The 14354-nt window shown below is 40.1% G+C and overlaps 1 protein-coding gene across 1 annotated transcript in view; it reads right to left on the reverse strand.

The window, feature by feature from the left end:
* Positions 1-361: 361 nt before the first annotated feature.
* The window catches only part of UBAC2 (UBA domain containing 2), a 104896-nt gene continuing 90903 nt past the window's right edge, over positions 362-14354 (reverse strand). Inside the window, exons 8-9 of the mRNA XM_042458092.1 lie at positions 6815-6937; positions 362-3195 (exon numbers count right to left, since the gene is read on the reverse strand). Of these exons, the coding sequence (XP_042314026.1) occupies positions 3088-3195; positions 6815-6937 (231 nt within the window). The 3' untranslated portion in view covers positions 362-3087. The remainder of the gene's footprint in view (positions 3196-6814; positions 6938-14354) is intronic.

Here is a 14354-nt window from a genome sequence, read left to right on the forward strand (position 1 = left end):
GGCCCTTGCACGTTACGACAGCACCCAATAGGGCCCGTCTGGAACATGCCAAGGACACTTTTAAAGCAGCTTAAAAAGTGGGATAAGAGAGGATTAACTGGGACTGTCTCTCCCAGCTGGGTGCTTTCTCCTGCTGTAGATACGCTAATAGGCTAAAAAGAAAAAAGAAATGGGATGAGATAGGGAGAGAACTGTTTCCCTCATAAACCAGAGTGCATGTTCTCAGAAGCTTTTGCCAGGGTCTAAGGTTCATTTTTGGAGCAGGATATCTACAAACATGCAACATGGACCCCCTTCCTACACAGATCCCACAGTCCCTCATCTGATACATACAATAATCAGAGCCATGAAAAACATTTGCTTTAATTCTGCTGTTACATGTTGTTTTGATATTTAATATTGATATTTTGGTTGTTTGACAATAACACCCAGCCTGAGAATCCTATACATTTGCTACTATTTTGCAACTTTTAGGTCATTAATAATGCAGTTATGCCGTCAATGTCTTTTTTGTTTTTGTTTTGTTATAATAAATCAATGCAGTAACAAACATTAGGCCAATTAATATTAAAACCATGAATCAGTTCCACAGTCAATTTCTCTTACAAATTTACATGCAAATTTACGGCTTACCTGTTCATTTCCATTGTAGAACACCTGCATTTTTTTGTTTGAGCTAGCTTGCTAAAATATCTTTTACCTTCTGCTTAGGTCACAGGCACTGTTCAAAAAATCTGTAGAGTACACAGTGTGTGTGTGTGTGTGTGTGGGGGGGTAGTTCATAATCTTTTACCACAGTACCTTGGAAGGAACATTTCACAAGGAAAAATTATCAGAAAGATCAGTGGGATACTTGTGAAATTGACATTTATAAGCTTTTCCCACTTTCTTAGGCTCTTATCTCATATATTTTAGGAAAGAGAAGAATATAACCTGCTACCACTGTTTTATAGTAGTGTCCTTTGTCCTTTTACCAGGCATTTTCTGCCTATGTATAAGAACCTTTGGGAGTTGTGGTTCTTGATATCATAGACTATGTAAAGTGAAGAAAAATAAGTCTCTGGGTCTTCTCATCTCAGTTTAGGTGAACTGTGTAAGGACATCTTTTTCTAGAGAAGGCCTTTCAGCTGAGGTTGGACCAGGTGGTTAAGCAGTTCAGACTGCTGCTTGGGACTGCTCTTTAACACTGCATTGGACAACTGATACAAGGAAATAATTTTATATACAGTAGGCCCTTGGTATCTGCTGGGATTTGGTGGCATGGCCCCCATGGATACCAAAATCTGTGGATGCTCAAGTCCCATTAACTACAGTGACAGCACAGTAAAATTGTGTCCCTTATGTAAAATGCAATGTCAAGGATTGCTTTTTGGAATTTTTATTTGTTTTTGATATTTTGAAGCTGGTTGAAATGGTTGAATCCACAGATACAGAGGGCCAACTGTACATAACCTTAAGCAAGACATTCTACCATTTATTTTCAGTTTCCTGTCTCCACCTGAATAATGATGATTGTAGCCTGCTCCCCTAAACCACCAGGACCTAGTAAAGTGTGACAACTCCTCTTCCCCAACATGGGTTCCTTGGTTATTATTGTATCAACGTGATTTTGGTGCCTGGGTGCAGGCACCTACCAAAACTGTAGTCTAACTATAGAGGTTTCTCAATAGAGCTCCTCAAAAACAGAGAACTGTTAGTGGAACCACACCAAAACTGCCATTACAAGTGTTCTGAATCTGTGATAGTTTTTTTCATAAAATTTTACTTTTTTCACTTTACCCAGTCTTACAGCTGTCACAATCTTTCTCATCAAAAGCACATGCTAAAGTGTGATCCTGAAGTCAGATATGTCATGCCGATAGGAGAATGCATGCAGTAGGCACCGAGTATGAAAAGGTCACCCAGATAACATCTGAACAATATACAGTGCCAATAAACCACAGTATCTGAAAAACATATATTATTGCATAGCACAAAGGTGTTTTTGGAAAGTGGATACATAGATGTTCTTTGCTGTTAATGATTTTTATACTGTTATGCTAGTTTTGACTATAACTGTGATTGGGATAGAGAAAGGTTTACTCATGAACATGTTTTCTAATCAGGTGTACACAAAATGGGTAAAAAGATTTCCCTCAAAAAGGAATGAGTGAGTGGAGCAATTTCAGAATGGAAAAAAAAATAGGGTTCCAATCTTGCATCTAGTACCAACACAAAATTTGTGTGCAGTTTTGTTTTCCTTTATACAGCTGACAATGAAAACTTCAAGTATTCAGGATTCAATGCCATGGAGAGAGAGTATGCACATGTATTGGGCTTGATGTAAACCATTGTTCACCAAATACTCTGAGGATCTGTTTTGAATGCTAAAGCTCTGCCATGGAAAACCAAGTAACGACTCTGAGCATGGCCAGAATTCCTTTTGCTCATGCCCCATCCAGACAGAACAGGTGGACTGCAGAAAGTTTGGAGTCCTAATATCACTTTTTGGTTTGTTAACTTAAGAAACCCTTATGGGAACATACAAATAGCCCAACAGCCAACAACATTTTCCCTATTATTCAGTCTACACTACTAATGAATCCTCTTTCATTTTTTATTGGTAGAGGTCCTCCTCCTGTTACATCACAGTTCTCTCTTTACTGAAATCACTTGGCCCAGGAATTATGCAGATGTCTTAAAGCTCTAACAAAGGTGGTGAATTAAACAGAGTATTAAAAAATAATTAAGATTAGAAAAAGAGTATGCTATAAGAAGAAAAAGACTGCTTTTTGCAAAAGGAATTCTTCTCATTTTTAAACAGGTTTTTCCATTTCTTCTTGCTTAGCGGTGGAGTGGGGGACACTTGCCCAATTTTTCAAATAAATACTGAAGTTATAATATATTTTAAATGTTTGAAAGTAATTTTTAAGAACAACATAGCCATAAAGCTTCCAGTGTCATCCCTTTCAGCTCTGATATGTCAAGTAAAGAGACAGCTTCCTCTTCTTGATTCAGATATTCCAGAGTCTATTCAGCTAGCGGTTAAGGTCCTCCTTTGGACAGCACACCAAATGTTTCAATTTAAGTTTTTCATTGCAATGTTGATCAGTGCTGAAGTAAAAAGTTGGTGGCTAAATTAATGTCATTATTTGAAGCCCTCAAAGCTTCCAAAGCATCCACCCGGGAGAATCCCATTTCCATGAGCCGTGCAACCTAGCAAAGACATAAGGATGGATGAATAGTAAAAGAAGGAAGATGTCTTTATTTGAAAAATAACCAAGCATGCAACATAACAGCATAGTTTAAGCAACTCACTAAGAATAGGTATATATAGTACTATGTAGGATATTGGTAAAGATTGGGGTCCTTATTCAGATATACATAGGCCAGTCCAAGAGTTTAACTGTCCAAGGCAGTATAGCTTCTAATGAGACTACTTTACCTCCACTTTATGTGGAGAATGGCTTTATTATGAACATTGCTCCCCTTAAGTCCTGGTGTTTACAGTATCCCAGTGCCATATAAACTATAGGAACCTCCTTTCTTTCATTGCTGGAATTGCATAAGAAGACTTGGCACTGTAGTTCCTTCTCCTTGCCCATGTCGACCCAGTTACTGGAGGCCTGAGGGTGGTGATGGAAGAAGCTGGCAAATGAACTTCACCAATGCTATTAGTTGGCAGGAGAAGGAGCAAAACAGCAGTGGGTCAGTATAAGAACTCTGCCTTAGTTTTAAGTTCTTTCCCCTTATGTGGCATGTTTTGAGGCAGTGGAATTTTCAAATGGAGAGGTGTTTAAACAATTTTCCCAGGAAATATTGAAGTGGTACAGCCTCTATGAGAGAAGTGTGTCATTTCAGAGAACAGCTGAATTTGCTTTCAGACCACAGCTGTAAGAACATTTTGAAATTTGAGGAGGGCCAATTTAAAATAAATGCAGGGTAGCTGTACTAAGCATATTTCCATATTGTGGTAATACCATTATCAGGTACCAACCAAAAGGCACAAAAAAGTTAGGCTTCAAAAACTAACTCTGTGCCTTTTTGTCAAGCCTAATGAAAATATCAACACATATGCACTTCATATTTTATAATAAGGTTCTACTTGGCATCTGTTTCCTCATCTGAGACTGGTGTTTTCAGCATCCACTTGCAAGCAAATGTGAAATACGATTAAGGTGTTTAGTATAAGAAGCAAAATGTCTGAACACTTTGATTTTAAGCACATTAAAAGTAATAAGAAAACCAAATGTTTCTATTTGTGTCTAGTACAGGTACTTTATGTGCAAAAAAGGGAAGAAATATATGATACAGGAAAAAGATACCTGAACCCACATTAATATGAAGGGGGGGGTATAAATACCATAAATAAAATAAATAATATAGGCTACTACAGGTGAAGGGAAAGTGCCTGTAGGTCAAAGGGAGCTGGAGCCCCCAGCCCCCCCTTTTAATTGGGGATCCCACTTAAAGCATCACAAAGTCATGGCACATGGGTGGCCTTTGCCCCCAGTATCTTCCAAGACCTGCAAAAATCAGTTGTATTTTATTAATTTTCTGCCCAATTCACTGTTAGCCACCCCAGTGTACTACTATATAGAACCCATGGGCTCTTGAAAAAAGCATTTCAGAAGGGAGGGAGGAAAAGAAATGAGTGTTCAAACTTTTCTCCATGTGACCACTTTTCTCATCCCAATTGTTGTCACCCAAACATTCCCCAGCACTATGCCATGGAGTTTCGTACACATGGAATCATAGGGCTAAGCAAGTAGAGAAGCAGATGACAGAAATCAGTTAAGTATGCACACTTGCTACTACTCCATTCTGAATTGTCTCTCTCCATGATGCTTTTCTCTTTAAATTACATGCATCGAAGCACTGTTATACACCTTTGTGAGAAATTTTCAGGCCCCTAACTAAACCTCTTCATGAACACACAAGTTCCAATTTCACTGTCTTTTGATAACCTGGTGTGTGTATCTGCGCATGCATACAAACAGGTGGTGGATAAGTATTTTTTACTCATTCAGTGTAGACTATATTACTTGCTAATATCTAGATGAATTTATCATTCTGCAGTAAGAAACAGACAAATTTAAAACAGAAAAAGTATTTCTAAATGAATCAACATTTCCTGAGTGGCAGCGACTACGTTTTAAAAGAATAGAAAATGATCAAAATTTGTCACAGTCGTTATTTCATACTAGCTTCTCTCCTCATTACAGCAATGAATCAGAGAAACAGGGAAGAGAGGACATTTCCATCTTCAGCTCACCTGGGACCAACTGCCATTCGGTTCCTTCCTTCCCAAAACTGTCATAAATATCTATATAAATCACTATTCAGCCACACCAGAGGAACAGCAAAACAGTATGTTTTCCTCCACTAATTATGAAAGGGCCACAGCTTGGAAATGTTACTTCTGTGGGACTATATTCCTCAGCTAGCACATCTAAGAGTTCTGGGAGTTGTAATCTCAAAAAATATGTTTTCCAAACTCTAGCTAGGACTATATGCCATTTGGTCCTTCTGCTCCCAAAACTTTTTCATTCATTTCCAATTCTTAATACAACTATATACCTGAGTTTCCCTCTTGCCTTCCTTGTTCTCATCAATTCGGCAAAAGGCAGTATATTAATGTAAAGCAAACTACCTATTCTTGAGAATTTACTATTAAAAATAGGTGTCACTCTTTTTCTTTCAAGTGAATGGAGAGGAGAACATCGCTATGATATTAACAACAGAAGAAATATGGGTACTTCTTTTATGTGGCTGCCCTCCATAGACTGGAACACCAGAGCTCTGATTCCTTTAAATGTACAATTCACATGTATTTTACTTCCTGCACCTAAAAATGTTATGTAATACAGGGGTGCCATTGTAAATTGAAATCCTCAGAGTGCCTCCAGATAAGACACATTGCCTGCATTTGTAAGCTGCAGTAGTTTACAGTGAAGAACTACCCAAAAACTTTATGTATGTGCAATCATAAATATTATTTCTCTAAATGCTAACATGCAATATACAAGTGCAATGCACATTGTTCCTGCCTTCTACCTGTTACTTTATCCCAACATCTTGGGGTTGACTGGCCATAGTGGCATCAGCTCAAATGTTACAAGATATGTGACTAATTTCCCACATCCAGCACATAGATGTCCCTAGGAAGGGGAACACTTTCTGTGTGTTTAGTTGGTTACAACAGGGCTGTGCAGCAGTAGTCTCAATATTTTGCTGCCTGAGGCAAAGTCAACATCTCTTCCTGATCCTATTGCAGAGAAGCTGGCTTCACTAGCAATTGACATGTTAACATGTTAACACTTGCAGTGGGCTAATATCCTCTAATTTTATTTTGTATGACATCTGACATTGAAGGTACATTTAGGGGCCCAGGACAGATTGTATGGCATATACAGCTCTGTTCTACAGCGAGCTTTGGAGAGAACAGCCAAGGAGTTCAAAAGGAACAGCCAGAAGAATGCCACCATTACCTTCTAGCATTTGAGAGAATAGCTTTATTTTGCTCATTGGTCAGAAAGTCTAAGAAACCATGTGTGTGCATGTGTGTGTGTTGTGTGCCTTCAAATCATTTCCAACTTATGGTGACCCAAAAGTGAACCCATAATGGGGTTTTCTTGGCAAGTTTCTTCAGAGGGGGTTTGCTGTTGTGATCCTCGGAGGTTGAGAGAGTGTGATTTCCCCAAGGTCACCCAGTGGGTTTTCATGGCCAAGCAGGGATTTGAACTCTACATGTCCTAAACTAATCAGAATTACTAGATAATACTGATGTTTCCCCCCTCTTTTATCAAGACAATCACAATATGGATATTTTTACCTGTTCTTCAGAAATTTCAGTTGGAGGCAATACTTCATGTTCAGGCTGGCGATTATCCTGATAGTTTGCATTACGCCGATGACGTAAAGGGGGGAAGAGACGATTCCAGTTAATCATTCCACCCTATATCAATATTCCAAAGGAAAATTATTAAAAAATAAAATCAGTAAGAAAACTGTAGTGAATATGAAAATAGTGAATAAGTTTACATGAAATAAATCTCTGTCATCTTAAATCAAGTTTAACCTGTAGGAATCAAAAACAAAAAAGCATGTCTGTATCTGTGTGTCCTCACCACCACCACAGCCACAAGAATGTGAAGAAGGGACACATTCATTGCTCAGTTTATACCCCATTATTCCATGACCTTTCTCCTGCAATGGGACCCAAGGTGGCTTACAGCATTGACTAAAACAGTACAACTAAATACCTAATAATAAGTTTTTAAAATGATCAAATCATTTTATTTAAAATCTTCATTTAAAGTAGTTTAGAACATATTTTAAAGAAGATAAAAGTACAGTGTACACTGTTAACAGAACCTCCTGCCATAGTCAGGACTCAAAGTCCTGTCTAAATAAGAAGCTCTTTTGTCTGCCAGTGGAAGAAGAGTACAGATAAGGGTCAACCAAATGTCCAGTAGAAGAGAATTCCACTGTCTGCATTTTCACACAGAAATAATGCAGTTTGTCACTGCTTTAACTGCCATGGCTCAATGCTATGAAATTCTGGAATTTGTAGTTTTGTGGGATGTAACCTCCTCTGTCAGAGAGCTCTGGTGACACATCAAACTACAGATCCCAGGAAGGAGCTATGACAGCTAAAATGGTGCCAAATGGTGCATTATTTCTACATTGCAGATGCAGCCCAAAAGTACCTATGATAGTGGCAGAAGTGAAAGAAAGACCTCCTACAAAGATTTCAAAACTCTGGTAAGCTCTTATCAAGGGTTTTATAGGCCCTGTACAAACGGGCTATTTTGTACATACTCTGTACGTACTAGGGTTGCCTGGGGGCGTCTCTTTTAGATGCCTGCAACCCTAGTACGTACAGAGTACGTACAAAATGGTGGCGCCATGTTCACATGGGCACCGCCATTATGATGTCATGGCCGCACCGCCTCCAAACGGAGCGGCGCACACGTGACGTCCTGGCACCTGTGGCACCCTTTCCACGGCACCGGAAGGAGCTCCATTTTGGAGCTCCTTCCTGGGTTTGTGTTGCTGGTGCAGCTTTTACACGGCTGCGCCAGCAACACAAAGGAGAAAGGGGCTGAGCGGCCCCTTTCTCTTGTTCCCCGCCGCTGCCAGGTGTCCTTGGGGCATGAAGCCCCAAGGACACCCCTTCCCCATGGCCTGGAAAAGTGGCAGATCAGGGCCTCTGGGCTGCTGGTGTGGCAGCTGAGGCCCCGATCCATCGGGGAAAGAGGCAGGTACAAAGGGGCGGCCTGTACACCGCCTTAGTCAGGGTCCAAGCTGCATTGGGCTTTATAGAAGATAACAAGAAATTTGAATTCTACCTGGGAATGACCAATAATCAGTGGATTTAGTGCAACAAGACAGTTAGTGATTACTGCAACCAGTCCCAGTCATTAGTCTTTGAGCCCTGCTGAAATTTTGGAAGGGTATCCATGTTCAGGGCTAATTATGCCCAAACAATTAAGATGAGATTTCAGGAGAAGTGTAATTCTTATTCCCAGCCCATGTTGATTGCCCATTCGCTGATCTGCCATTTCACCACGGTCATGTCTGGGTTAAGCCTCATGCAGTCCATTACTGATAACAGACTGGTTTAGCATCAAAACACTTTCCTTGAAATTAGATAACATAGAGTGAATAAATTGGATAGCATCAGCATACTGTTATACCAGACCCCTAAACTCCAGATAACATCTTCCACCAGTTACAGATGTCAGTTAAACAGGATGGGTAACAGAACCAAGCCCTGAAGAACTTCATAGGCCAGGGGTAGCCAAATGTGGAAGGCTGTGGTCCACATTAGCCCCAAAGAAGATCTTGGAGGGTTGCATGACTCACTGCACCTGCTCAATTATAAGAATAAACAGAAGATGCAGAAGAAGTCCCAAATGCCCCCCCCCAACTCTCTTTAGGGGTCATGGGAGGCATTGTCACCATCTTTTTGGGCCTTTTGGGGCCATTTCCTGTTTACTTCCTGCTCCAAAAAGGCCTCTCCTGGGCATCAATTGTTGCAGTCCATCCACCCCTTACATGGTGGAGATGCCCTCCCATACTCCTAGCAGGCATCGGGGAGGGGGACAATATTCTCTTTGAAAAATTTTGCAAAAAATATTCTTGACCCCTGAGGACCCAGAGAGCCTCCAAACATGGTGGAAATGCCCTCTACACTACCTAGAGGTCACGTTGGGCATTTTGAAACAAATGTGATCCTGGCAGCCAAAGAGCCACACTTTCCCCATCCCTGCCATAGACTGATGGACAGGGTGTTCAATAGGTATTCCATGGCACCACATTCTGACCTCACTCCTCCAAGAAGGACCAGAATCACTGTAAAACAGTGCTCTGAAATCCCATCCCTGTGAGACAAGCCAAAATAATAATGTGGTTTTTGGTACCCCAAACCACTAGGAGTTCCAACAAGACCAATTAGGACATACTACAATATCTCTTTTCCAGAGTCGTTTGTCCACTAAAATAACCAAAGCTGTCTCCATCCCATATGGATGGAGCCTGAATCTAGATCAGAAACAGGTAAAGTGGTGCTTGCAGGCTGCATGCACTCTCCAGAGCTGTTTTTGCTATCCCAGGGTCCTTCTAGGGTCACATTTTCCATTGTTTTTTCCCAAATAGCTTCAAGAGGGTAAGGGGCCATGTTCACCAAGTTTTGTGGGACCCTGGGTCATTTTAGGCCAGAAAAGGTCTTCTTAGAAACAAGAACATTTTTAAAGAAAGGCCTCTCCTGGACCTAAAAATAACCTTCCCCAAATACCACAAAAATGCCTTCTAGCCTCCCTTTGTAGCAAAAACTTTTTGAGAGTAGATGGAATGTGGTGTAGCCCCCCAAAGTCACTTGAGGGGGACTAATCTTGCCCCAATGCTCTAACAGTTGCCCAGCCACGATGTAGATAATCCATATCATTCAGGAATCCCTAGAGATGAAAAGATATGATGAGCTCTAGAACCTTGCTCAAGAAAGTGATATTGGAATTATGTTCAGGGAAGCTTGTTTCATTCTCACAACAGCTTCTTTATGCTCTAAGTAGATGGGCAAGATATGGGGCAGGATGGCATGGGCCATCCTGCCCCAGGTCAGTTCCCAGGCTGGCATGGCAATGGGCAGGTGTTTATAGGCTCACCTCCAGTTGCCCCATGGACCCGCCCCATACCTGCCTCCACCATCGTGTTTGCTGAGAATGTTGCCATCGTGGCCTGTAAAGGTGCACAAAGAGTGCCTGTACACCCCATCCAGTGTCACAGGCTGCAGTGGGGATCTTCTCAGCAGACAGAACAGCAGAGGCAGCTATGTGGTGTGCATGGCCACATGCAGCCTATGTGTTGTACTTTCTCCACACTGGAACACAGAACTATGGGAGAGAAAGACCACCAAGGTAAGTAGATAGATAGGGATCTGGAGGAAGATTGATTGGGTTAGTGATTAGGTGGGTAGAGGAAGACCACCGAGTCAAAATGGAAAAAAGGTTGAGAACTTGATGGATATACAGGATGGGTAAGTGAAACTATGAAGTTTCTAACCCTTGCAAAACTAGGTATTTCAGCTAATGTAAAATATAACATAATAAAACAATTGTGAAAGATTCTGTGTCAGTGCATACCATGCATTCTGTAACCACAGCTTCACCTATTTAGCCACTGGATACCACATATCTTGTAATCCAAGACTAACTTATTCCAAAACCCAATAATCCATTCTGGATTTGGTTTGGCTTGCTCAGTATTGCAGAAACAACCTGTAGCATGAGCTTAATTTACACTTCTTTAGTTTCAACTGTAAGATGTAAAATTTTGTTCAGGGAGCCCGCACTTATCTGACAGGGTAGGGGCCTGAGTGTTGCCAAAAAGTGGAATCTGTTGAAAAGCAGAACTCAGTCATTTGTTAGTTTATAAATGGAAGACTGAACACTAGATGGCACCAAGCAGATTGAGGTACACCCCCTCCCCACACACAACATGCTGAATTGACTAAGGGGGGGGGGGGAACCAGCAGCAGTGGTTGAAAGAGTAAACCGGGGTCAAAAGTGAGCTACATGGCTATAATTTGGATTTGTTAAAACAGTGGAACACCCAAAAATGAACTGTTGAAAAGAGGAGGAAGCCTGTAATAATAAGGGTCCACTGGTCTCTGCATATACATTTCAGACTGCTTACTGATATTCAAGCACCCTTGCTATTTTGGACTGCACATCTTAGCTCTAATTTCAAAGTAGGAATGCAAGCATTGGGCTGTGAAAATGTTCAAATAACTAAAAGTGTTGTTCACTTTGTTTTTCTAGGTCGTGTGGAAGGTCCATTACCATTCTGAACTGTTTGCACATTAGTCAGTCAGTATTAAAGACCTCTTCCTCTCTCTCTCACCACACCCATCCACATGAACACCCAAAATACAAAAACAACTGCTTTAAATGACCTAGTTATTTGCATTTTAAGAAGCTATGCTTGAGACATTAACTTATCACAAGCAATGCCCCAAATACCTGTGTGCCCAGTACTACTTCTTATGAAGGTGTTTTAAACATTTATTCATACTTATCTTTTGTAGCCACATGCAAAAGACAGTACAGGTTTGCATGCTTCAGCAAGCGTAACATATTTTTAAATATAGATTAGTCTATATATGAACTGGTATGGCTAACTATTTCAGTTAAGGTAATATACAGAGCTTGGAAAGTTATGTTTGAAAAGTATATCATTGTGTAACTCATCTTTGTTTCATGCGCATAGACATACACACCCATTAACTCGTTCCTGTTAATGTTGCAGAGGTGGGACTTGTTGTGTTACTTGTTACAAAAAATAGGTAAATAGATAAATACAGATGAATAGAACAAACTGTGCATGGAGGTAATGAGATAATGGCATACAAGTATGATCATTTTGAGGGACAATCCTGTGTATTTTGCACAGAAAATGTATGTCGAGCAAATATTACCAAAACAAGCTTTCTGCTTATTTACTGTAGAAATTCATAATTTTAAAAGAAAACCAGCACAGTATAAAAACTTGAGGGTGGGGGAGACTTCATTGTTCAAAAGTAAACATGGGCAGCAAATTCTGAAGTAGCAACAGGTGGCTGGGAAGCCACCATTTTAAACTAGCTGCAATGCCTCTAAGAGACTCTGTGTCAGGAGACCTTTGGTAATTCTAGAAGCAGGGCAACTCACAGGTCAACACAAAATCTACCCTTTTGCACATGCAAGCTGCAGTGATAATAATAATCCAAACAGCAACACAAAAACAACCCTTTCCAGGTACATTCTCCTGTTCCAGCTTCACATTCATAGGCAGTATAAAAAAATTTTAAATTCTACATTTACATCTGAAAAGAAGGATGCTATCTTCTGCTAAATTACAATTAGAATGTGACTCAGCTACATTTTTATTATTATGGAAAAGGAACTAATTACATGTAACTTGTTACTTGTAACTAATAATGTCTAAGCGCTGCTTGTTGCACAAAACAGTATTTTTCTTAAACACCAACCAACCAAGCAATCCAAACACAATCCATGTTTCAAGAAATTCAAGCCTTTGCCCTGTAGCATATTAATTGCTGGTGTACTTCATGCCAGAGCAGTGAGATTCCAAGTAATTCCTCTCCTGCGATATTTGGTACCTGGAAGCCCAATGGGAACAGAAAGGCTCACTGGCACCCATACTTTTCCAGGGCCTCCCTAAATATATCCAGTAGAAACAGGTGGCTGGGAAGCCACCATTTTAAACTAGCTGCAATGCCTCTGTGTCAGGAGACCTTTGGTAATTCTAGAAGCAGGGCAACTCACAGGTCAACACAAAAAATCTTGGCATTATGCACACTAGTCCTCACGTGGCCAAAACGGGACCTCTGCCTGTATTGAAATCCCTCAATACAATCTTAACTGACAACAGAGTAATTCTAAAATCATCAAACTTCCCCTCTCCTATATGATTTCCACATCTTTGCCCGATGAAGAAGCCAGCAAAGATTCAAAACCTTGCATATGTATTTTATGCTTGGAACTGGCCAAATAAGGATATCACTGCTTCGGATTTTGTTGTATTTTATTGCGTGACCAACACTGCTAGCCGTGAATATGTTGTCATGCATCAAGTTACACTTGGGGACCAATACATTCTTATTCAAAATAATTTTGCTGGTAATAAAATCTTTCCATTTCCCCCTATAACATCTTTATTTTGAAACAATTACTTTTAGTTCTCAACTTGACAGAACAAGGGAAATACTGAATGAAGAGGCAAACTAATCCCTGCAATGATTTAGGGTCATCTTTTAAAAAAAATCTTACAAAGAATACAGAAATCCGCGGATGCTCAAATCTCATAAAATACAATGGTGTAGTAACATGGCCTTATATTAAATTATAAAATGAAGGTTTGCTTTTTGGAATTTATGTATTTTTCAATATTTTCAAGCTGTGGAAGGTTGAATGTGTGGATAAGGAATCTGTGGGTATGGAGGGCTGACTGTATATCTGTATGTGTAATTCAAAGTTGTGCTAGACTGCTCAGTATTTACTATCATGTTCCTTAGATATCTGTACTACACAGAAATTGCTTTTACAGTCTGAAATAAATCCCATTTAATTTATTAGGATTTACTGCCAAATAATTATAGAACTGCACTCTTACGCAGGAACTGTTATTTGCTAATAATAAAATAATAGTGTTCCTTGAGAACCACAAAAGAAAATTTACTGAAAACAGAGCAGTACAACTTTCACTGGTGCAAGCAGGATTCAAGAAAGGAAGAGGCTCTAGGGACCACACTGCAAACATACGGTGGCTAATGGAGCGCACCAAGGAATTCCAAATGAAATCAGCATGTACTTTATAGATTATAGCAAGGCCTTTGGCTGCATAGATCACGAAAGACTATAGAACGCCCTTAAAGACATGGGAGTGCCAACACATCTGATAGTCCTAATGAGAAATCATTACCCAGGACAGGAGGCCACTGTCAGGACAGAACATGGAGAAACAGAATGGTTCCCAATTGGCAATGGGATCAGACAAGGCTGCATCCTCTGTTCAATTTGTATGCAGAACATATTATACGAAAAGCAGGATTGGACACAGAAGAAGGAGAGAAAATAGGTGGAAGAAATATCAACAATCTAAGATATGCAGACAACACCATACTACTAGTGAAAACATCAGACTTGGAACAACTATTAAGGAAGATTAAGGAGGAAAGTGCAAAGGCAGGCTTATTGTTGAACATAAAGAAAATAAAAATAATGTCCATTGAAAATTTACACAGATTCAACCTAGACAATGAAGAAATAGAAACAGTATAAAAGAATTTTTATACCTGGGATCAAATATTG

This window comes from Sceloporus undulatus, chromosome 3, assembly GCF_019175285.1.
Source record: "Sceloporus undulatus isolate JIND9_A2432 ecotype Alabama chromosome 3, SceUnd_v1.1, whole genome shotgun sequence".
In the NCBI taxonomy this organism is placed as follows: Eukaryota; Metazoa; Chordata; class Lepidosauria; order Squamata; family Phrynosomatidae; genus Sceloporus; species Sceloporus undulatus.